Below are 21384 nucleotides of genomic sequence, written 5' to 3'. Positions count from 1 at the left end.
GGGGAGTGGGCAGTGCTGGACGTGGCTGACAAGAGAGGCTTCAGGTACAAAGGCCCTGGACCACCCTCCTGGTCTGTCCGTGCCAGCAGGGCACAGCCCAGCTGCCTCCCTCCTGCACCAGCCTGTCTTTGATCTCTGCCACGCGATCCAAAGCCAGCAGTGCATGTCCTCCTTTTGCACGGTCTCATATCCCAGCTCGACACGGATGTTTCTCTCTACTGGGAAGCTTCCAGCCCAGCTCAGCTGCCCCCCAGCTCTCCCACCTCCCTGCCCTCTCCCCAGCCCAGCCCAGCCCAGTAGCCTAGGCTGGGCTGGTCCCACAGCAGTGCCCATCACAGGATGCTGCAGGGCTCTGGGCACTGCCACCACAGCTCCAGTTCCCATTCACTCCTGATCAACTCAGAATGGGTCTCAGACCAACATTTATTTGGTTAAAATACACAGAGATCCTGGCTCCTTGACTACAGAAATCCTGGGTCACACAGAAAGGGTGATACTCAGGCAGGAAGGAATGAAAAACGGCATTTTTGTGTAGGCAACAATATCACAAGGGCAGAAAGGAAAATGGAAGAGACAAACGCCATATGGAAAGGCAAGATGGCCTGTCATGAATAATACTTGGAGCTATCTGCAGAAGAAGGCAGACAGTCTGTGGCCACTGATAAACACCCAGTCAGCAGTTTTCATATTGAATCTTTGAGCTCCTGGTTTCTCATGCTGTAGATGAAGGGGTTCACTACTGGAGGCAGCACGGAGTACAGAACTGCCACTGCCAGGTTCAGAGATGGTGAGGAGATGGAGGGGAGCTTCAGGTAGGCAAAAATTCCAGTACATAGAAACAAGGAGACATGGGCCTGTCCACAGGCTGCAGGGGAACTTGTGCTCTGTACCTGGAGCACCTCCTGCCTTCTTTCTGCACTGACCTCGGTGTCTGCAGGGCTGATTCTTACTTCTTTCTCTCCCAGCTGCTGTTGCCCAGCATGTTTGTTCCTTTTTAAATCTGTTCTCACAGAGGTGTGACCAGCATTGATTATTGGCTTGGCTCTGGCCAGCAGCTGCTCTGGCCTGGAACAGGCTGGGCATGGTCAGCAGGTGGTGAGCAATTAGCATTGTGCGTCACTTACTTTGTGCGTTCTTCTATCATCATCATCATAATCATCGTCATCTTGCTTATTATTACTTTATTATTATTTCCCTTCCTTTTCTGTCCTACCGAATTCTCTCTGCTTAACTAATCTGCTGTCCTTCTATGATGAGATGACTAGCTGAACAGATGAGGGGAGAGCAGTGGATGTGGTCCACATGGACTTGAGCAAGGCTTTTGACACTGTCACCCATAACACCCTCATAGGAAAGCTCAGGAAATGCAGGCTAGATGAGTGGACAGTGGGGAGGATGGACAGTTGCCTGGATGGCAGAGCTTGGAGGGCTGTGCTCAGTGCTGTAGGGTCTAGCTGGAGGCCTGTAGCTAGTGGTGTCCCCTGAGGATTTATACTGGGTCCAGTCTTGTTCAACTTATTCATCAATTATGGACCTGGATGATGGAACAGAGTACACCCTCAGCAAGTTTGCTGACGACACAAAGCTGGGAGTGGCTGATACCCCAGAGGGCTGTGCTGCCATTCAGAGGGACCTCAACATGCTGGAGGGCTGGGCCAAGAGGAACCTCATGAAGTTCAACATGGGCAAGTGCAGGGTCCTGCTCCTAGGGTGGAATAACCCCAAGCACCAGTGCAAGCTGTGGGGTGACCTTCTGGAGAGCAGCTCTGCAGAAAGGGACCTGGGAGTCCTGGGGGAAAGCAGGCTGAGCACGAGCCAGCAGTGTGCCCTTGTGGCCAAGAAGGCCAACAGGATTCTGGGGTGCATTCCTAAGAGTGCTGCCAGGAGGCCAAGGGAAGTGATCCTCCCCCTCTACTCAGCCCTGGTGAGGCCGCACCTGCAGTCCTGTGTCCAGTTCTGGACTCTCCAGTACAAGAGGGACATGGAACTACTGGAGCAAGTCCAGAGGAAGGCTGCAAAGATCATTATGGGATTGGAGCACCTGTCATACAAGGACAGGCTGAGAGAACTATTTTGCCTGGAAAAGAGAAGACTGCGAGGGGATCTTACCAATGGGCACAATTATTTGAGGGAAGGGAGTCAAAAGGATGGGACCAGACTCTTTTCAGTGGTGCCCAGCAACAGGACAATAGGTACACACTGACACACAGGAAGTTTTGGCTGAATATGAGAGGACACTTCTTTACTGTAAGGGTGACAGAGCACTGGAACAGGTTGCCCAAAGAGGTTGTGGAGTCTTCTTCTCTGGAAATATTCAAAGCCCACCTGGATGTGATCCTGTGCAACATCTGCTAGGTGACCCTGCTTGACAGGGGTGGTTGCACTAGATGATCTCCAAAGATCCTTTCCAACCTCAACCATTGTGTGACTCTGTAATATAACGCTTACAACAATTTTTTAACATGGTCAGATCTATCATTATCTCTACCATTCAGTCCCCATGCTGGGCTCCAAAAGGAGTGTTGGATTTAACCCGTCAGACAGCTCAGCACCACTCCACAACTATTCCACCCCCGCCAGGGGGATGGGAAAGACAATCATGAGAAAAAAAAAAGAAAAAAAAAAGAATATCTTATAGATTGTGATAAAGTTTAATGGGACAGAAAATTAAGCAAAATAATAGTATGAGGCCCACTGTTGAGCAAGCTGTCTCCCTGCAGCCCATGGGTCCCACAGCAGAGCAGATCTCCATGCTGCAGCCTGTAGAGCAGCCCATGGTAGATGCCTGAAGGAGGCTGCGGCCCATGGAGAGCCCACCCAGGAGCAGAGGATCAAGGGGAAGCTGCTGCCTGTGGGGGACCTGTGTTGGAGCAGTTTGCTCACGATGGATGTACACAGTGGTATGGACCTATATTGGAGCAGATCTTGAAGAACTGCTGCCTCTGAGAAGTCCAGGCAGGACCAGTTTGGGAAGAACAGCATCCTTTGGGAGAGACCCCACACTGGAGTATGGGCAGAGAGTGACGGTGAAGGAGTGGCAGAGACAAAGCATCACGGGCTGACTGCAGTCCCCATTCCTAGTTCCCCTGTGCTGCTCAGGTGGATGAGGAATAAGATGGTGGGTGGGGAGGAAAGTGGTTTTAGTTTGCTTGTAGTTTCTTACTATTCTAGTCTGTTTAATCAATCATAGAATATCCCAAGTTGGAAGGGATGCACAAGGATCATCAAGTCCAACTCCTGGCTCCACACAGGTCTACACAAAATTCAGACCATATGACAGGGAACATAGTCCAAACACTTCTTAAACTCTGACAGGATTGGTGCTGTGACTACATCCCTGTGGAGCCTGTTCCAGTGCACGACCACCCTCTCGGTGAAGAACCTCTTCCTGATACACAACCTGAATCTCCCCTGTCGCAGCTTGACTCCATTCCATCAGGTCCAATCACTGGTCACCAGAGAGAAGAGATCGGCGCCTGCCCCTCCACTCCCTCTCATAAGGAAACACAGAAAGTGTTAATTACATTCAATAAATTATCTTAATCTCCCTACACTGAGTCTGCTTTACCCGTGACTGCAATTGAGTGCTCCACCTGTCCCTTAAATCAACCCTAGAGCATTTTCCCATTTTGTTTTATTCATTTGTTCCTTTGAAGAGGGGGAGTGAAAGAGCAGTGTTGCAGAGTTCAGCTGCCCACCAGTGTGAAACTACCATACTGTACAGCTCTGTTATTGGCACAAGCTATGCATGGAAATGAAAAATTTCAGTCAGTGCATTGGGGAGATTCTGTTTTATTACAAAAAAAAAAAAGAAAAGAGGGAGGCAGTGCTCACATATAGGTAGACAAAAAAAAATCACGTAGAGCAGTTTCATTCCTGAATGGACACTGTATAAATCAAAAACAGTTTTCTAAGAAAGTAATGAATGTAAATGATACTGAAGATAAAAGTAACAATAATGATAATGAAAGAGGTATCCAGGAAATCACTTTAGGGGAAAGAGGGGAAATTTCTCAATATATTCAAACATCCATGAAGATACTTTTCTAATAGCACCTCTGAGCTCCTGGTTCTTCATGCTGTAGATGAGGGGGTTCACTACTGGAGGCACCACTGAGTACAGAACTGCCACCACCAGGTTCAGGGATGGGGAAGAGATGGAGGGGGGCTTCAGGTAGGCAAATATGAGAGTGCTGAGGAACAGGGAGACCACGAACAGGTGAGGGACACATGTGGAAAGGGCTTTGTACTGTCCCCGCTCAGAGGGCATCCTCAGCACAGCCCTGAAGATCTGCACATAGGAGAGAACAATGAAAACAAAACATCCAAACCCCAAAAAAGCACTGAACATAAGAAATCCAACTTCCCTGAGGTAGGAGTCTGTGCAGGAGAGCTTGAGGATTGAGGGGATTTCACAGAAGAACTGGTCCACAGCATTGCCTTGGCAGAGGGGCAGGGAAAATGTATTGGCAGTGTGCAGCAGAGCATAGAGAAAGCCACTGCCCCAGGCAGCTGCTGCCATCTGGGCACAAGCTCTGCTCCCCAGGAGGCTCCCGTAGTGCAGGGGCTTGCAGATGGCAACGTAGCGGTCATAGGACATGATGGTGAGAAGGGAATACTCTGCTGAAAACAATAAGAAGAAGAAAAAGACCTGGACAGCACAGCCTGTGTAGGAAATGGCCCTGGTGTCCCAGAGGGAATTGGCCATGGCTTTGGGGACAGTGGTGGAGATGCAGCCCAGGTCGAGGAGGGCGAGGTTGAGGAGGAAGAAGTACATGGGGGTGTGCAGGCGGTGGTCGCAGGCTATGGCGGTGAGGATGAGGCCGTTGCTCAGGAGGGCAGCCAGGTAGATGCCCAGGAAGAGCGCGAAGTGCAGAAGTTGCAGCTCCCGTGTGTCTGCGAATGCCAGGAGGAGGAACTTGGTGATGGAGCTGCTGTTGGACATTTGATTCCTCTGGGCATGGGGACCTGTCTGGGGAGGAAAATACAGCAAAATATTATGCCAGATTCTGTGAGGAAAACTCGATTTCTTGTACAAACCTTGGAAGAGTGTGCTGAGGTCAAAATAATCTAATTTCAATGTGCAGATCTCCAAACTCCTCAGATATTGGGGGTTGTCTCAGTTCTCCCCAAGTAGCAAGAGACAGACAGATCATTGCAGCTGACCTAGTTGAGATGTCCAGTAGCATTTCCATGCCCTTATCTCTCACATGTCTTCTCCATGGATAGCACAGAGCTGCTATGGCAGAGCTGTGCCCTAGTGGAGGACAGCCTGCAGCCCAGCAGAACCCTTGCAGGAAAAGAGTGGAATGCCCTAAACATGGGGTGACCTGAACACAGAGACAGCTCATTCACAGCCCCACACACACCATTTCCACAGCCCTACACATCAGGAGGGGACATGGATCCTTTTCCTCCATTAACATATGTGCATGGCAGAACGTGCAGGCTCCGTGTCTGAGCTGCACCTGAATTACATCGCTGACTCCAAAGGCGACTCATGAACAAGTTCCCATGCAATTATGTACAGACCTCTATACTTGGGGAGGGGAAGAGTCCAGGGGGCTATATTATGAAGGCATCAGCAGTGCAGGGATGGCAGGGAGGTGCCCAAATCGCCTCTGCCATGGAGATACTGGGAGCAGCTCCATCCCACCCCCTGCCCATGGCTCTGCTGCCTGCAGCTGTCCCTGCCTGCAGCTGGGTCTCTGTCCCCACGCCTCCTGCCTGCAGCTCACAGCCCCCATCCCACCCGCTGGGTGCTCAGCTCTGCCCTGCAGACACCTCCTGGCAGCAGGGCTCTGCCCAGGGGCAGCTCGCTGGGGGCAGGTCCAAGAGACCAGGTCACACAGACCCTGCTGACACTGCACGAGTGGTGGTGGAGCTTTCTAGGGGCTGAGGGGCAGGAAAGGGACTTACTGGGGGTCCTTGTAACGTCCTTAGGATGCCTTAGGACTGTTAGGCTTTTCTAGAAAATAACATCATATATATCTATTTCCACTGAGCCTAAAAGAGAAACTGAAAAGAGAAGCTAAGGAAAGATGAGAGTGAAATTATCTTGGTGTGCTGTGGATCTGTGAGCAGGCTGCCCCAGGCAGCAGCCTCCCACCAGCAGCAGGACCCTGCCCTGCTGGGGGGCTCCTTCCACCCATAGCTTCTCCCTGCAGTGCCCTGGGCAGCTCCCCGGGCAGGCTGAGTGCTGAGCCTGGCAGGCGGCAGAGGCCCTGCCCCGGCACACAGCCCCTGGGGCACAGCAGGGACCCTGCTCTGCACCACAGCCCTGGACACCCCTGCCTGCACCCCCGGCTTCTCCTGCCTCCAGGAACTGCGGCTGCATTGCCCTCCAGCCAGAGACTTACCGGGTGCAGGGCTGGGAAGTCTTCTCCCGCAGGGAGCTCTGGGCATGCTGCCACTGCTGCCTGCCTTTAAGCACTGTGTCTCTGCAGGCAGTGCCCCCAGCCCTGCTGCGCTGTGCAGAGGAGCTGCTCCTGGGCAGAGCTGTCTCTCTGCAGCGCTGCCCGCTTGCCAGGAGCTCCCCTTGGGCCCAGCAGCCCAGCCCAGCTCAGCAGCAGAGGCCCAGCCCAAGGCCTCCCTTGCTCTGCCCCCCACCAGGCTCCCTGCACATGGTCCTGGTGCTGCAGGGGAACCTGCTGGGAAAGCAGCCTGAAGGGATCCCTGGGCACACACACTTCTTAACAGCAGGCTCATTTCTCTGAGCAGAAAACCAATTGAGTGTATCAATCACATCTTCTCTGAGAATTAGTTTGTCATGGACATGTCCAAATGGCCTCATCCAACACCAGCAAGCTCTGTCTGCCTTTTATGCCCTGACACAAGACTCTGCCTTGGTAGAAGAGGTGCTGGGTGGGTATAAAATCACTGGTGCTTTGCAAACTACATCCCTATAGTGCATGGGACAGTAGGGCTTTCATTGAAGAAATCTTGGTTGTGACCAGGATGTTCTGGTTCATTATGATCCCAGGAGAAAGGCACAAGGCACTCTACATCTTGTGCGAGGATAGTTGGCACATTGCACACCCCCTTGCACTGCATTGACTGTGGCTCCACAAGTCAGATGGGTGATGGAACACCTCATTGCTGTGCTGACACATCTGTGGCAGGATGTTCAGGGTCATTTTTGGAACTGTGCCTGAATCCCCCATCCCTAGGGAGCCTGAACACTATAGCAGGAACAGGATGAACAGGTGGAGAAATGTGGGGAAATATCACAGTGTCTTCCTCACTCTGAGGAAGACAAAGAGTCAGAGAAAACCCTCAAAGCGCCTCATCCAGCTGTGCAGAGCCCCCAGGGATGGGCACAGATGGCCAGTCACTGGCAACCCCTCTGTCATGCAAGAGGCAAGGGAAGCATGCCCACAGAGATGCACCTCTCCTCTTCTGGGGCTTTGGTTGCAGACATGGCAGCTCATGCCCCGGACACCATGACCAGGTTGACATGACCCAGCAGTGTGCACTGGCAGCATAGACACAGGACCACGTGTATCTCTGTGCAGCACAATGAGGGGTGGTAGTCCGGCCTTCAGAATACCACAATCCTCCAGAAATGAGAGACTTGGTCAAGCTACAAGAGAGAGCCCAGACTGGTGCAGAAGAGGAGTTCAGGCACCGTGAGGGGCTGCTGCATCCCAGGTGCCTTAATGCCCAGCTTTTGAAAAAAGCCCAGCCCCAGGACAAGCCTCAAAACCAACCCTCCTGGAAGGGTTCCCAACAGAAGAAACATGTTGGAGCAGGGGGACAGCGGTTCCTTCTGCATTGCTCCATTTCCTATATTCCATGGCCTTTGTCACCATTTGGAGATGTTCCTGGTAAATTTGTCAGGATCCTGTGGAAAAGAATTGGGCAGAAGGGAAGTGACTGTTTCTCAGGACAAGAAGGGAAATCTGTCGTCTCTCTCCTAGGCTGTGCCATCTCCATGCTGCTCACCTCACAGGCCTTCAAATGACTTGGGCTGATGTCACAGGGGGTGCACTGCATCACCAGGATATTGTCACTGGAGCAGCGGCAGTGCCGGCACTACCCTGCAAGGCCTGGTCCCTGCTGGGCACTGCTTGGGTGCTCCCCAGTGCTGTCCTTCTGTGGCCAGGAGTGGGGTCAGCAGGCAGCAAGCTTGCACTGGGCGACCCTCGCTGACGGGCGGAGGAGCAGGGGCACCTTGCAGAGGAGCTGTGGTTGAGGAGCCAGGGCGGGCATCCCTTGTCCTGAGCTGAGGGCCAGCAGCAAGCGAGATGGAGGGCTGCTGGAGGGTGACCATCACTTCTGGCCTGACTTCCATGTTCCAGGTGCTCCTGCAGGTCTCCTCCAAAGGTGAGGGTGTCAGCAGCCCCTTTCCAAGATGTGTCAAAGGGGCTGTCAGCTGTCCAAAGCTGCAATTTCTGGGCTTTGGGGGGAGGCTGGACAAGGCTGGTGTCTGCTGCAAGAGCCCTGCCTGAGTGTACATCTGGGCTCAGTGGACAATGTGGCAGTCAAGATTCCTGGGTCCTGATGCTAGGGCTGTCCTGAGCCCCATGGCTCCTCTGGGAATGGCTCAGCCTCCTTGTGATGGGGACAATCCAGGGCAAATTTTCCCTGGGAGCTGGTACCTCTTTGGGTTCTGTAGTCTCTGGGAGGAAGGACGTCTGGTGTCCCAGACACTGTTGTGGCCTGCAGCTCCCACAGGCCTCTCAGGAATGTGCCAGAAATGCCTCTGTTGGAAATCAAACCTTCCCCTTGTCCTCCTGTCCTTCAGGGGAACCTCTGCTCCTTCTCTTCTGTGCAGCCAGGCTGGCAGAGCATGTCCTGGATGCTGAGATGCCATCTGTGGATGGCCACAGCTCTGGTGCTGAACACTTCCCGTGCCCATACTGTGGCAGATTTACCCTGTTATGCAGGTGGGCTCCTCCACCACCATTCCCTCCCTCCCCCTTCAAAGAGAAAAAAGGGAAGTAGTTTTTTTTTGAGAGGTTATTTGGGGTCCCAGGATTTGGAGTTTTCTTCAGATAGCTCTCCATGTGCTGTAGCCTCCTCCAGGCCATATCCACCTACTCCACTGGGAGCTCCTACACAGGCTGCAGCATCAAGATCTGCTCCACCATGGGACCCATGGGCTGCAGGGGGACAGCCCGCTCCACCAGGGGCATCTCCATGGGCTTCAGGGGAACTTCTGGTGTCTGTAGTTGTGTTTGGTGTCAGAATTATGTTGGATAGCACATTACAAACTGTGAGTGTTCCTTGTGGTACTGTTTATCATCTCTGGGGGCTGGTTTAAGGTTATTGTTTACTGTCCTGTGTAACACTGTCTTATGGTATGATAAAATTATTGGATGTGAGACTGATCTGGTAGTTGTACTCAGCATTGCTGTCACCACTGTACTTCAGGAACCATCTATGAGAAACCATTCTGCTCTTGTGAGGCCCCGCTTGGAGTACTACATCCATGTCTGGGGACCCCAGTACAAAAAGAATGTTGAACTGTTAGAATGGGTCCACAGAAGAGCCACGAAGTTGGTCAGTAGGCTGGAGAACCTCTCCTAAGAAGTAAGGCTGAGAGAGCTGGGAATGCTGAGCCTGAAGAAGGGAAGGCTCAGGGGTGACCTCATTGCAGCTTTTCAATTTTTAAAGGGGGTAATAAAAAAGATGGAGAGTGACCTTCTCCTCATGCAGCCAATGAGAGGGCAAAGAGGGTTGATACTAGACTAAAAGTGGGAGATTTAAAGTAGAGATTTGGAGGAAATTCTTCACAGTGAGGCACTGGAACAGGTTGCCCAGAGAAGTTGTGGATGCCCCATCCCTGGAGGTGTTCATGACCAGCTTGCATGAGGCCTTGAGCAACCTGTTCTAGTGGGTGGCATCCCTGCCCATGGCAGGAGGGTTGGAACTAGATGTTCTTCAAAGTCCCTTCCAACCCAAGACATTCTATGAGTCTGTGATTCTCTTCTGTGACTTCCTGTGGTTACAGCTTCCCTTCAGTCTTCCAGGTGGACCTGAGCTGAAGAACCTTGTCTGGGGGTGATCTCTAGGGTAAGGGCCAGCACATGGGTTGGGAGAGACTGTCTGACTGTCTCAAGGACATGTGCTGCATACAAGTACAGCAGGAGAGCAGGAAGCTCACATGGCTGCTGGCTCATGCTCCCATCAATGCAAACCCTGACACAGGATCCCAGCCTTGCTTTCCAAGACTCTCTTCACACAGGGCAAGGGCATTAAGAGATTGGCAGGTTAGGGCACCAGTCCTTCTTCAGTCACTGCTCAGGCCAGGTGGTATACCAGGAAGCCATGGACGTGGTTCTGCATGAGTAGTACAAGTTAGGGTACCCACAGTCCAGTTCTTGTCTTGGATGAGATGAACACCAGTATTTGAGGCAACTTCTAGACAAGGTCAGCTTCCATCTGAACTCTGCATCAAGCACGGCATCGCTAGTAGGTCAAGGGAGGTGATTGTCCCGCTCTACTCTGCGCTGGTGCGGCCTCACCTCGAGTACTGTGTGCAGTTCTGGGCACCACAGTATAAAAAGGACATGAAAGTGTTGGAGAGTGTCCAGAGGAGGGCTACGAAGATGGTGAAAGGCCTGGAGGGGAAGACGTATGAGGAACGGCTGAGGGCACTGGGCCTGTTCAGCCTGGAGAAGAGGAGGCTGAGGGGAGACCTCATCGCAGTCTACAACTTCCTCGTAAGGGGGTGTCGAGAGGCAGGAGACCTTTTCTCCATTAACAATCAGCGACAGGACCCGCGGGAACGGGGTTAAGCTGAGGCAGGGGAAGTTTAGGCTTGACATCAGGAGGAAGTTCTTCACAGAGAGAGTGGTTGCACACTGGAACAGGCTCCCCAGGGAAGTGGTCACTGCACCGAGCCTGACTGAATTTAAGAAGAGATTGGACTGTGTGCTTAGTCACATGGTCTGAACTTTTGGGTAGACCTGTGCGGTGTCAAGAGTTGGACTTGATGATCCTTAAGGGTCCCTTCCAACTCAGGATATTCTATGATTCTATGATTCTCTCCTCATCCCTCCTCTCGCCTCTCCAGCTCTTCCTGGCTGTCTCCCCATGCTGCCCATGTGGCCCTGAGCTGGTGGTGCCATGAGTAGACCAAGCAGGCTGTGGTGCCCAAGAGGTGACTGCACACTGGCTGTGCTGCACACGGTGGGAAGTAGACCCAGCTGGACTGGGATCACAGCTGCTAAGCTCTCACTCTGGGTTCAACATCTGTGTCTGATGCTCAGAAAGACTAGGGAACCTTTCCAAGGACTCTAGGGGTTTCCAGGTATCTTTACAAATCCAGGCAGTTGTACTTCCTTGAGGATGAGAGGAACCCCTCTAATGGGTTTATGTGGCAAGGTTTTGGTAGCAGGGGGCTATAGGGGTGGCTTCTGTGAGAAGACTCTAGAAGCTGCCCCATGTTAGGTTAGGGCCGTGCTGCTGACCAGAGCCGAGCCAATAAGTGATGTTGTTTGTGTCTCTGTGAGAGCATATTTAAGAAAGGGAAAACAAACAAACAAACAAAAAAAAACAACAACAGGAACAAAACCATGCTGCCACACAGCAGCCAGGAGAGAGAGAGGATCGAGAAATAGCCTTGCAGGCACCAAGGTCAGTGAAGAAGGAGGGGGAGAGGTGCTCCAGGCGCTGGACCAAAAGTCCTCTGTGGCCTGTGGTGAGGAGCATGGTGAAGCAGTCTGGTGGTTTTACCGTACTGGGCAGCTAAACCCCACAACCGCTCTCTCACTCCCCCTCCTTTAGATGAGGAGGGGGAGAAGTAAAGCAAAGAACAACTCACGGGTTGAGATAAAGATAATTTAATTAAAGGGAAATAATTATAATAATTAAATAAAGACTACCATGAACTAAACAATTTAACTAAGGGGAAGGGGAAATAAAAAGGGAAAGGGGAAAGGGAGGGGAAAAAAGGAAAATAAAAAGAAGGGAGGAAAACAAAAAAAAAACAAAATAAATGAAGGCTATATGGAAGTGCAGAGGAAAGAAATTACTCTCTACTTCCCACAAATGAGCGATGATTGACCACGTCCTTGAAGCAAGGCCTCAACGCACGCAGCCGGTGTTCGAGAGGAGGACCGACTTCTTCCAAACGAGAGCCCACCCCTCCCCTCTTCTTCCTGTTTCCACCTTTTCTTGCTGAGTGTGACATCACATGGTATGGAATATCCCTTTGATTGGTTTAGGTCAGCTGCCCTAGTGATGTTTCTCTCCTCACCTTTTGCCCACCCCCTAGGAGGGTTAGAGAAAGGCCTAATACTGTGCCACTGCTGCTCAGCAGTAGACACAACACTGGTGTGACAACACTGCTATTCCAGCTACAAGTACAGAGTACGGCACTGTATGGACTGCTGCCGGGAAAGTTAACATTCCAGCCAGACCCAGTACAAGCAGGCTGTCCACCTGAAGCCCATGGAGTACCATGGGGGAGCAGGGTTCCACACTGCAGCATGTGGAGGAGACCACAGTGGAGCAGGTGGACTCGAACTGATGGAGGCTGTGGCATGTGGAGGACCCCTGCTGGAGCAGATTCTGGGCCGGACCTGTAGCCCGTGTAGAGGAGCCCACGCAGGAGCAGGTGACCTGGCAGGAGCTGCTGCCCGTGGGGGACCCAGGTTGGAGCAGTGTGCTGAGGGATGGACCCTGTGGTACGGACCCATATCTGGAGCAGTTCTGGAAGATCTGCTGCCTGTGGGAAGCCCACGCCAGATCAGTTCACCAACGACTGCATCCCATGGGAGGGACCCCACAGCACCGGGGACGGGAGTGATCAAGAAGGAGCGGCGGAGACAAAGTGCTATAGTCTGACCACAACCCCCATTCCCTCATTCCCCTGCACCACTCGGGGAGGAGGTGGAAGAGAGTGGATGGTGGGGAGGCATTTTTGGTTTCTTTCCTGTGTTTCTCACTTCTGTAGCTTGTTAGTAATAGGCAATAAAACTTACTATCTCCCTACTCTGAGTCTGTTTTGCCCATCACGGTAATTGTTGAGTGATCCCCCTGTCCTTATCTCAACCCTTGAGCCTTTTTCATCATATTTGCTCCCCCTTTCCACTTGAGGAGGGGGAATGAGAGTGTGGCCGTGGTGGAGCTTGAGTACCCACCTGAGTAAAACCACCACATGTCTGACATTCTCACGGTGAGGAAATGTTTCCTAATGTCCAGTCTGAACTGCCTCTGGTGCAGCTTTGTGCCAATCACTTGTGCCTGAGGATGACTTGAATCCTTTTCCAGACCCACCTTCCCTGTGCCTGCTGGTTCAACATTTTCTCCATGGAGACTGCAGACATCTCATTTGCCTGTAGAAGCCAACATACCAAAAAGACACTATGAGGGAGTCATCTCAGTCCCAGTGGCACACATATTTTATTCAGGCTACAGAGAAAGAGAGCAGGTTGATGTTTCAGATTAAATGAGACAAAGCCAAATGTGTGTAAGAACATCACAATGGTACTTAAAAAAAAAAAAAAACAACAATATAATAACAATAACAATAACAATAACAATAACAATAACAATAACAATAACAATAACAATAACAATAACAATAACAATAATAAAATGCACAGGACTGTCATGAATATACTGTGAGTCAGTTGTGGAGACAAATGAGAAGTTTACTAGCAGTGAAAAATGTCAATGAAATCACTTTGTTCAGTGCAACTTTCAGCTCCTGGTTTCTCATGCTGTAGATAAAGGGGTTCACTGCTGGGGGCACCACTGAGTACAGAACTGCCACCACCAGGTCCAGAGATGGGGAGGAGATGGAGAGGGGCTTCAGGTAGGTAAACATGGCAGTGCTGAGAAACAGGGAGACCACAGCCAGGTGAGGGAGGCACATGGAGAAGGCTTTGTGCCGGCCCTTCTCAGAGGGCATCCTCAGCACGACCCTGATGATCTGTACATAGGAGAGCACAATGAATACAAAACACCCAAAGTCGATGAAAAGATTACCTACAAGAACCCAAACTTCACTGAGGAAGGACTGTGAACAGGAGAGCTTGAGGATTTGAGGGATTTCACAGAAGAACTGATCCACAGCATTGCCTTGGCAGAGGGACAGGGAAAATGTATTGGTAATGTGCAGCACAGCATTGAGAAAAGCAGAACCCCAGGCAGCTGCTGCCATCTGGGCACAAGCTCTGTTGTCCAGGAGGGTCCCGTAGTGCAGGGGTTTGCAGATGGCAACGTAGCAGTCATAGGCCATGATGGTGAGAAGAGAATACTCTGCTGACATCAAAAAGACAAACAGAAAGACCTGTGCAGCACATCCTGCATAGGAAATGGCCCTGGTGTCCCAGAGGGAATTGGCCATGGCTTTGGGGACAGTGGTGGAGATGCAGCCCAGGTCAAGGAGGGCGAGGTTGAGGAGGAAGAAGTACATGGGGGTGTGGAGTCGGTGGTCGCAAGCTACGGCGGTGAGGATGAGGCCGTTGCCCAGGAGGGCAGCCAGGTAGATGCCCAGGAAGAGCGCGAGCTGCAGCTCCTGTGTGTCTGCAAATGGCAGGAAGAGGAACTCGCTGATGGAGCTGCTGTTGGACATTTGATTCCTGTGGGCATGCGGACCAGTCTGAGGAGGGAAATACAGCAAAATATTAGGCTCAGCCCTGTGATCAAAACCTACTCTGTTTCTTGTTAAACCTCAGAACTGCTGCTTCCCTTTCAGGAAAACCTCTGCTGCACGTTCCTTGGTAGAGCTCTGGTTTTTGCTACCAGAGGGTGCCACTGGGAGCAAGGGACTCTGGAAGTCCTTGGCATTACTGCTGCACTCAAGTGAAATCTTGCCTGAGAGGCAAGGGCTCTGTCCCTTAGAGCAGAGTAAGGGCAGCTATCCTGTCCCAAAGTCCTGGTTACAGCTGCCCTGGACTGGCACCGCTTTGAGCTCAAAGATACCATCATACCCAGGTGTTCCCTTAGAGAAGAGCCTGCACACTGCGCAGAGCAAAGGAATCCAGTTTCCAAGTGCAAATCTCTCCTGTGGCGTTGAGGATGGTCTCAGTTATCCACGTGTAGCAAAGAACACTGAGGGATCACTGCAGGTAACACACAGAGATTTCCAGCAGCATTTCCGCGCCCTTAGCAGTCAGGTGTCTTCTCCATGGATAGCACAGAGCTGCGATGGCAGAGCTGTGCCCTGGAGGGGGACAGCCTGAAGCCCAGCAGAACTCTCGCAGGAAAAGTTCTGAATGCGCTAAAAACAATGTGACCTGAAGACAGAGTAAGCTCATTCACAGCCCCACATACAGCCCTACATGTCATGACAGGACATGGAGGCTTCTCAATTCATGTATCTGCATGACGGAACGTGCAGCATTCTGAGCTGCACCTGACTTATCCCCTACATCACTGACTCCAAAGGAGAATCATGAACAAGTTCCCATGCCAATATCTCTGGTGGTCCATGCTGGGGGAGCAGAAGAGACCAAGGGCTGTACTTTGAAAGACAGCAGCAGTGCAGGGATGGCAGAGAAATTTCAAAAGTCCCCTTTCCTTGTTTCTTGGAGCAGCTCCCTCTCACTCCCTGACCAGGACTCTGCTGCCTGCTGCTATCCCTGCCTGCAGCTGTGTCTCTGTCCCCACGCCTCCTGCCTGCAGCTCACAGCCCCCATCCCACCCGCTGGGTGCTCAGCTCTGCCCTGCAGACACCTCCTGGCAGCAGGGCTCTGCCCAGGAGCTGCTTGCTGGAGGCACGTCCTAGAGACCAGGTCACTCCAACCCTGCTGACACTGTGCAAGGGGTGGTGGAGGTTTCTAGGGGTTGAAGGGCAGGAAGGGACTTACTGGGAGTCATTGTAACCTCCTTAGGATGCCTTAGGACTCTCAGGCTTTTTTAGGATAGCATCATATCTTTTTATTTCCACTGAACCAAAAAGAAAAACTGAAAGGAGAGGCTAAGGGAAGGTGAGAGTGAAGTTCCCTTTGAAATTCCCTTGGTGTGCTGTGGAGCTGTGGAGCAGGCTGCCCCAGGCAGCAGCCTCCCGCCAGCAGCAGGACCCTGCCCTGCCGGGGGGCTCCTTCCACCCGCAGCTTCTCCCCGCAGCGCCCTGGGCAGCTCCCCGGGCAGGCTGAGTGCTGAGCCTGGCAGGCGGCAGAGGCCCTGCCCCGGCACACAGCCCCTGGGGCACAGCAGGGACCCTGCTCTGCACCACAGCCCTGGCCTCCCCTTTCAGCAACCTGGCTGCAGAGCCTGCTGCCAGCCTCTGACAAGAGAGCACTCAGGGCCCGGCCTTTCTGCATTTTCCTTCTGCCACAGATGTACCCTGTAATGTACTGCAAGCATTCATTCCCCATCGAGCTTTCAGTATCCCCCAATTCACGCAAGCCGAAACCTCTGTCTGCCTTCTCTCCCCTCCCAGTGCCAGCCTCAGGCAGTGCCCCCAGCCCTGCTGCGCTGTGCGGAGGAGCTGCGCCTGGGCAGAGCTGTCTCTCTGCAGCACTGCCCGCTTGCCAGGAGCTCCCCTTGGGCCCAGGAGCCCGGCCCAGCTCAACAGCAGAGGCCCAGCCCAAGGCCTCCCTTGCTCTGCCCCCCACCAGGCTCCCTGCACATGGCCCTGGGGCTGCAGGGGAACCTGCTGGGAAACAGCCTGAAAGAATCCCTGGGGCTCCAGCCCTCCCATGGCACACACACTTCTTCACACCAGTGTCATTTCTCCTTACAGAATACCAATTAAGTGTAACAATCACATCTTCTTGTCCCAGTATTACTTTGGACATGAAATCATGGTCAGGGACTGATCTCTTTCATCCCCACTTAAGGAATTAATTCAGCAGAGTCAGTCAAGGCATCTCATGCTGGTTGTTATTTCTGGGGCTGGAAAAGGATCTCAGCTCCCTCCCATAGGATCTGGGATTCCTCAGGCCTCAGTTCAGGTGTCCACAACATAGGCACTTTCATGCGAATTACTGAGCCACAGTAGCTCCTTAGTGGAGATGGAGGACAGGCAGGAGCTGTTCGGATAGAAATACCTGCTGAAATTTGAGGTTGATCCTTTGGTCTGATGGGGCATTCCTTGGGCCAGCTGAAATGGCAGAAGATGCCACATGTAGGACAACTGAACCTGTCCCTACTCCTTATGTTCAGAGCAGCCTGCAGAGGCTGTCAGCAGAGCAAAAGGAGTCATGTGTCACAGGGAGAGCTAAACCTATTCTGTTCTCTTTTAAATGTTCTCTTTTTCCATTTCTCTTCTACGTGACCCTTGGCTGTAATGGCTGTTGTGTCTCAGAAATCTCCACAGGGCCTCAGCTCTCACCGGCCAGGTCTCCCTGCTCTTTGTTCCTTGAGGAAGGACTTTGCAGGGGTACAACAGGTGGTGGGTGGGGATAAAATCAGTGGTTACTTTGCAAACTACACCCTTAATAGTCCATGGGACCTAGGGGCCTCATCCAAGGCTACAGGGAGAGTGTTCTGGCCTGGAGGTACTGGCTCCTTATGATGCCAGGAAGGGATCAGACAGCAGCATTCAGGTGTTGTAAGAGATCATTTAACTGCTCTTAGAGCTAAGACTATAAGGAGAGAAGACTATAGACGATCTGTTGAACTTGGTGTGACTTCATTCTAGACACAATACTCCACTGTTAGTCTCAGATCTCCATTACATGTTTGCACTGACGCTATGGGATTATTAAAGGTGAACAAATTTTGCTGATCAGTCCTTGGCTCTGCAGTTGATGAATCAGCATATATATGGGAATCAGGGAATCTTGGATGGTGCCATATTGCCACTGGTGCACCATTTGGGTAGCTACTGGCACTTCGACCCTCAGCAACCCCACAACTGAAGGATCCTGTGAGGCACCGGGCAAGGTAGGAAACTGTTGAATGTGCATAAATCACCATAAATCACCTCCAGCATGGCCAATTCCATCAGATATGGGCTGCCTCTCTCCCTGGTGGTCCATTTGCCTGGGTGACATACAACATCTTCCTTGAAGGGATACCTTTCCTTTACACGTGACAGGAATTATCTCAAGAGAGGGAGGATTTGTGCCCCCTTTCCAATTGCTTTGTCAATGCCCCCTTCCCTGGAGAGGAATCCCAGTTGCTTGGCTTCCCTGCCCTCTAATTAGAGGCTACCGACCCTGTTATCCCAGTATTGGAGCAGCCAAGAGACAATGTGCTTGCCTAGATGATGGCTGAAATCTTTTCACACATCTCACAGCTCCCTGTCGCATTAAGGGGTGTAGCTGATTAACTATTACAGGCCCGGTCGAATTCAGAGTACTGAACCAGTCAGACATTCACCAAAAACACATTAACCATCTGTGGGTCTGGTTAGATTCAGAACACTGAACTATCACGGATAACCACCCTCATCCTAGTTGCACTTAATGAGAGCTATCACAATGCAATCAAGTATGGTTTATTACAGCAACAGATAATCAGGTTCTTTTGGATTGCCAATGATAGTAACTGTCTGCGAAAGCAAGCTAGTATGCATGAAATACACAGGTGTTATAGATGTTACAGGTGTTACAGATGTTACAGGTGAGCACCCTAGAAATAAACACATTAAAAGGGTCAAAGACTCTATAGAGATTTATAAGCAAGTATTCAGATCTCACCCAAAGGCATCCCAATGGGGGGGGGGAAGAGAGGCTCAGCCAGTTGACTGATCCCAGGAGTCAGGAGGTCCTAAGGATGTTGTATTTCCTCGGGATGGTATCTCCCCTGACGGTGGTATCTTAGAATCATAGAATCATAGAATATCCTGAGTTGGAAGGGACCCTTAAGGATCATGAAGTCCAACTCTTGACACCGCACAGGTCTACCCAAAAGTTCAGACCATGTGACTAAGTGCACAGTCCAATCTCTTCTTAAATTCAGTCAGGCTCGGTGCAGTGACCACTTCCCTGGGGAGCCTGTTCCAGTGTGCAACCACTCTCTCTGTGAAGAACTTCCTCCTGATGTCAAGCCTAAACTTCCCCTGCCTCAGCTTAACCCCGTTCCCGCGGGTCCTGTCGCTGATTGTTAATGGAGAAAAGGTCTCCTGCCTCTCGACACCCCCTTACGAGGAAGTTGTAGACTGCGATGAGGTCTCCCCTCAGCCTCCTCTTCTCCAGGCTGAACAGGCCCAGTGCCCTCAGCCGTTCCTCGTACGTCTTCCCCTCCAGGCCTTTCACCATCTTCGTAGCCCTCCTCTGGACACTCTCCAACAGTTTCATGTCCTTTTTATACTGTGGTGCCCAGAACTGCACACAGTACTCGAGGTGAGGCCACACCAGCGCAGAGTAGAGCGGGACAATCACCTCCCTCGACCTACTAGCGATGCCGTGCTTGATGCACCCCAGGACACGGTTGGCCCTCCTGGCTGCCAGGGCACACTGCTGGCTCATATTCAACTTGCTGTCTACCACCACCCCCAGATCCCTCTCTTCTAGGCTGCTCTCCAGCGTCTCATCGCCCAGTCTGTACGTGCAGCCAGGGTTTCCCCGTCCCAGGTGCAGGACCCGGCACTTGTTCTTATTGAACTTCATGCGGTTGGTGATCGCCCAGCTCTCCAACCTATCCAGATCCCTCTGCAAGGCCTTTCCACCCTCATTCGAGTCCACAACTCCTCCAAGTTTGGTGTCATCAGCAAACTTGCTCAAAATGCCTTCTATTCCTACATCCAGATCGTTTATAAAAATATTGAAAAGTACCGGCCCTAAAATGGAGCCTTGAGGGACCCCACTGGTGACCACCCGCCAGCCTGACGCAGCCCCATTCACCATAACTCTTTGGGCCCTGCCCATTAGCCAATTGCTCACCCATCGTATGATGTTTTTATTTAGCTGTATGGTGGACATTTTGTCCAGTAGGATCCTATGGGAAACCGTGTCAAAAGCCTTGCTGAAGTCCAAAAAAATCACATCAGCTGGTTTCCCTTGGTCCACCATACGGGTGATCTTATCATCCCTAACATCCCTAACATCCCCTCTCTCTTGGGCCAATTTATATTATTTTCTATCTTCTAGGTGGCGCTTGAGTGGCTCTAGTCAAGCATATCTTAGTTATGATTGGTGTAAAGTTTTCCCGTCTCCGTTTAAAGTAATAGGCTCCGAGAAATTCAGAGTGCATGCTCAGTGAGGGGTGGTCGCACCTTGGAGGCGGGTAGCTTTTGGGATGGAGGTGTGCTTTGGTATTATAATGATATTATAATGAGAAAAAAGTACACTAGGGTACAGCATTTGTCAAAACATGACAGGTCTTTGGCTCAGGGTGGCAAAAAGTGCAGCTTGTGCACAAGAACAGTCGAGGCCCCACCTGATTACAGAGCCTACCCGTGGTGTCTCCACTCCACTCCACGCTCCGTGCTGTTCCTTAGGGCTAGCACACCAAGTTTCCCCAGCACGATAGCATCTAAGGTTGGGAGCCTAGGGAACGCTCAGATAATGCAGTTATGCCCCACCCTGAAAGCCTCTTCAATGCTGTACCTTTTCCTTAAAAATGCGAACGTTAGTTTTATTTTCCTAGTTACTTTAGGCATTTACACCACAGGGAGTATGCGGACAGGATGAAGGGGCTGGAGATGTGCGTTTTGAGCATGGATTCAGCAGTGCCCTGCTCCTTTTCAGATGAACATGTGAGTGTAATTATCCCACAGCTCATAGAAATGCCAGCAGAAGAGAGCAGCCTTTATGGACAGACTGGCTGTCCCCTCTGAAGGAACACTCTGCACTAAAGGGACAGTCCATTTGTCTCTGTGGAGCCACAAGGTTTCACTTGGAGTGGAGCAGGAATGACCGTATAGAGAAATTAAATCCAGAGAGCCCTGCTCTGCAGTTGGGTGAATTTGGAAAGCCAACGTGGATAATAACCTGATATGAGGAGTGAATTTTATTTGTGATTACCACATTCCCCTTTCCTTATTATTATAGGTGAGGACTGACTACAACACTGCCCACAGTAGAATGTCCTACTCCCAGGGTCACCCTCAGGCAGCATCAGTCACAACTCAAGAAAGGGACCTGCAAAATATATGATTAATACTCTGAAACTGAATTAGTTCTTATCAGATAATTCTGTTGTACTTCCTTACTGCCTTTTACCTCTGTGGCCAGGACCCCATGCCTAGAACTAGCAAATGCCCAACAACAGCTCCGTCAACGAGTTCCTCCTCCTGGCATTCGCAGACATGCGTGAGCTGCAGCTCCTGCACTTCGTGTTCTTCCTGGGCATCTACCTGGCTGCCCTCCTGGGCAACGGCCTCATCCTCACCGCCGTAGCCTGCGACCACCGCCTCCACACCCCCATGTACTTCTTCCTCCTCACCCTTGCCCTCCTTGACCTAGGAGCCATCTCCACCACTATCCCCAAAGCCATGGCCAATTCCCTCTGGAACACCAGGGCCATTTGCTATGCAGGATGTGCTGCACAGGTCTTTCTTTTTCCCTTTCTGATGTCAGCAGAGTATTTTAT

General features: G+C 51.6%; 2 protein-coding genes across 2 annotated transcripts; both read right to left on the bottom strand.

The window, feature by feature from the left end:
- Nucleotides 1–3963: 3963 nt before the first annotated feature.
- Nucleotides 3964–5094, bottom strand: LOC137847133 (olfactory receptor 14C36-like). Its single transcript, XM_068665439.1, has one exon. It carries the CDS (start codon nucleotides 4943–4945, stop codon nucleotides 3986–3988), a length of 960 nt encoding a protein of 319 aa, XP_068521540.1. The 5' UTR covers nucleotides 4946–5094; the 3' UTR covers nucleotides 3964–3985.
- An 8485-nt stretch (nucleotides 5095–13579) lies between these two features.
- Nucleotides 13580–21318, bottom strand: LOC137847515 (olfactory receptor 14A16-like). Its single transcript, XM_068665778.1, has 2 exons — nucleotides 21254–21318; nucleotides 13580–14594 (listed from the first exon to the last, which is right to left on the bottom strand). Exons 1-2 carry the CDS (start codon nucleotides 21316–21318, stop codon nucleotides 13580–13582), a joined length of 1080 nt encoding a protein of 359 aa, XP_068521879.1.
- Nucleotides 21319–21384: the final 66 nt, after the last annotated feature.

This window comes from Anas acuta, chromosome W (assembly GCF_963932015.1).
Source record: "Anas acuta chromosome W, bAnaAcu1.1, whole genome shotgun sequence".
In the NCBI taxonomy this organism is placed as follows: Eukaryota; Metazoa; Chordata; class Aves; order Anseriformes; family Anatidae; genus Anas; species Anas acuta.
Note: the sequence above shows the minus strand (reverse complement) of the source record. Positions and strands in the feature narration are given on the sequence as shown.

Coding starts and splice junctions, on each gene's coding strand:
- LOC137847515 (XM_068665778.1), bottom strand. CDS start 21,318: ATGGCCCTGGTGTTCCAGAGGGAATTGGCCATGGCTTTGGGGATAGTG. Junction 14,595..21,253: donor GTGGTGGAGATGGCTCCTAG/GTCAAGGAGGGC, acceptor TTTTGATCACAG/GGCTGAGCCTAATATTTTGC.
- LOC137847133 (XM_068665439.1), bottom strand. CDS start 4,945: ATGTCCAACAGCAGCTCCATCACCAAGTTCCTCCTCCTGGCATTCGCA.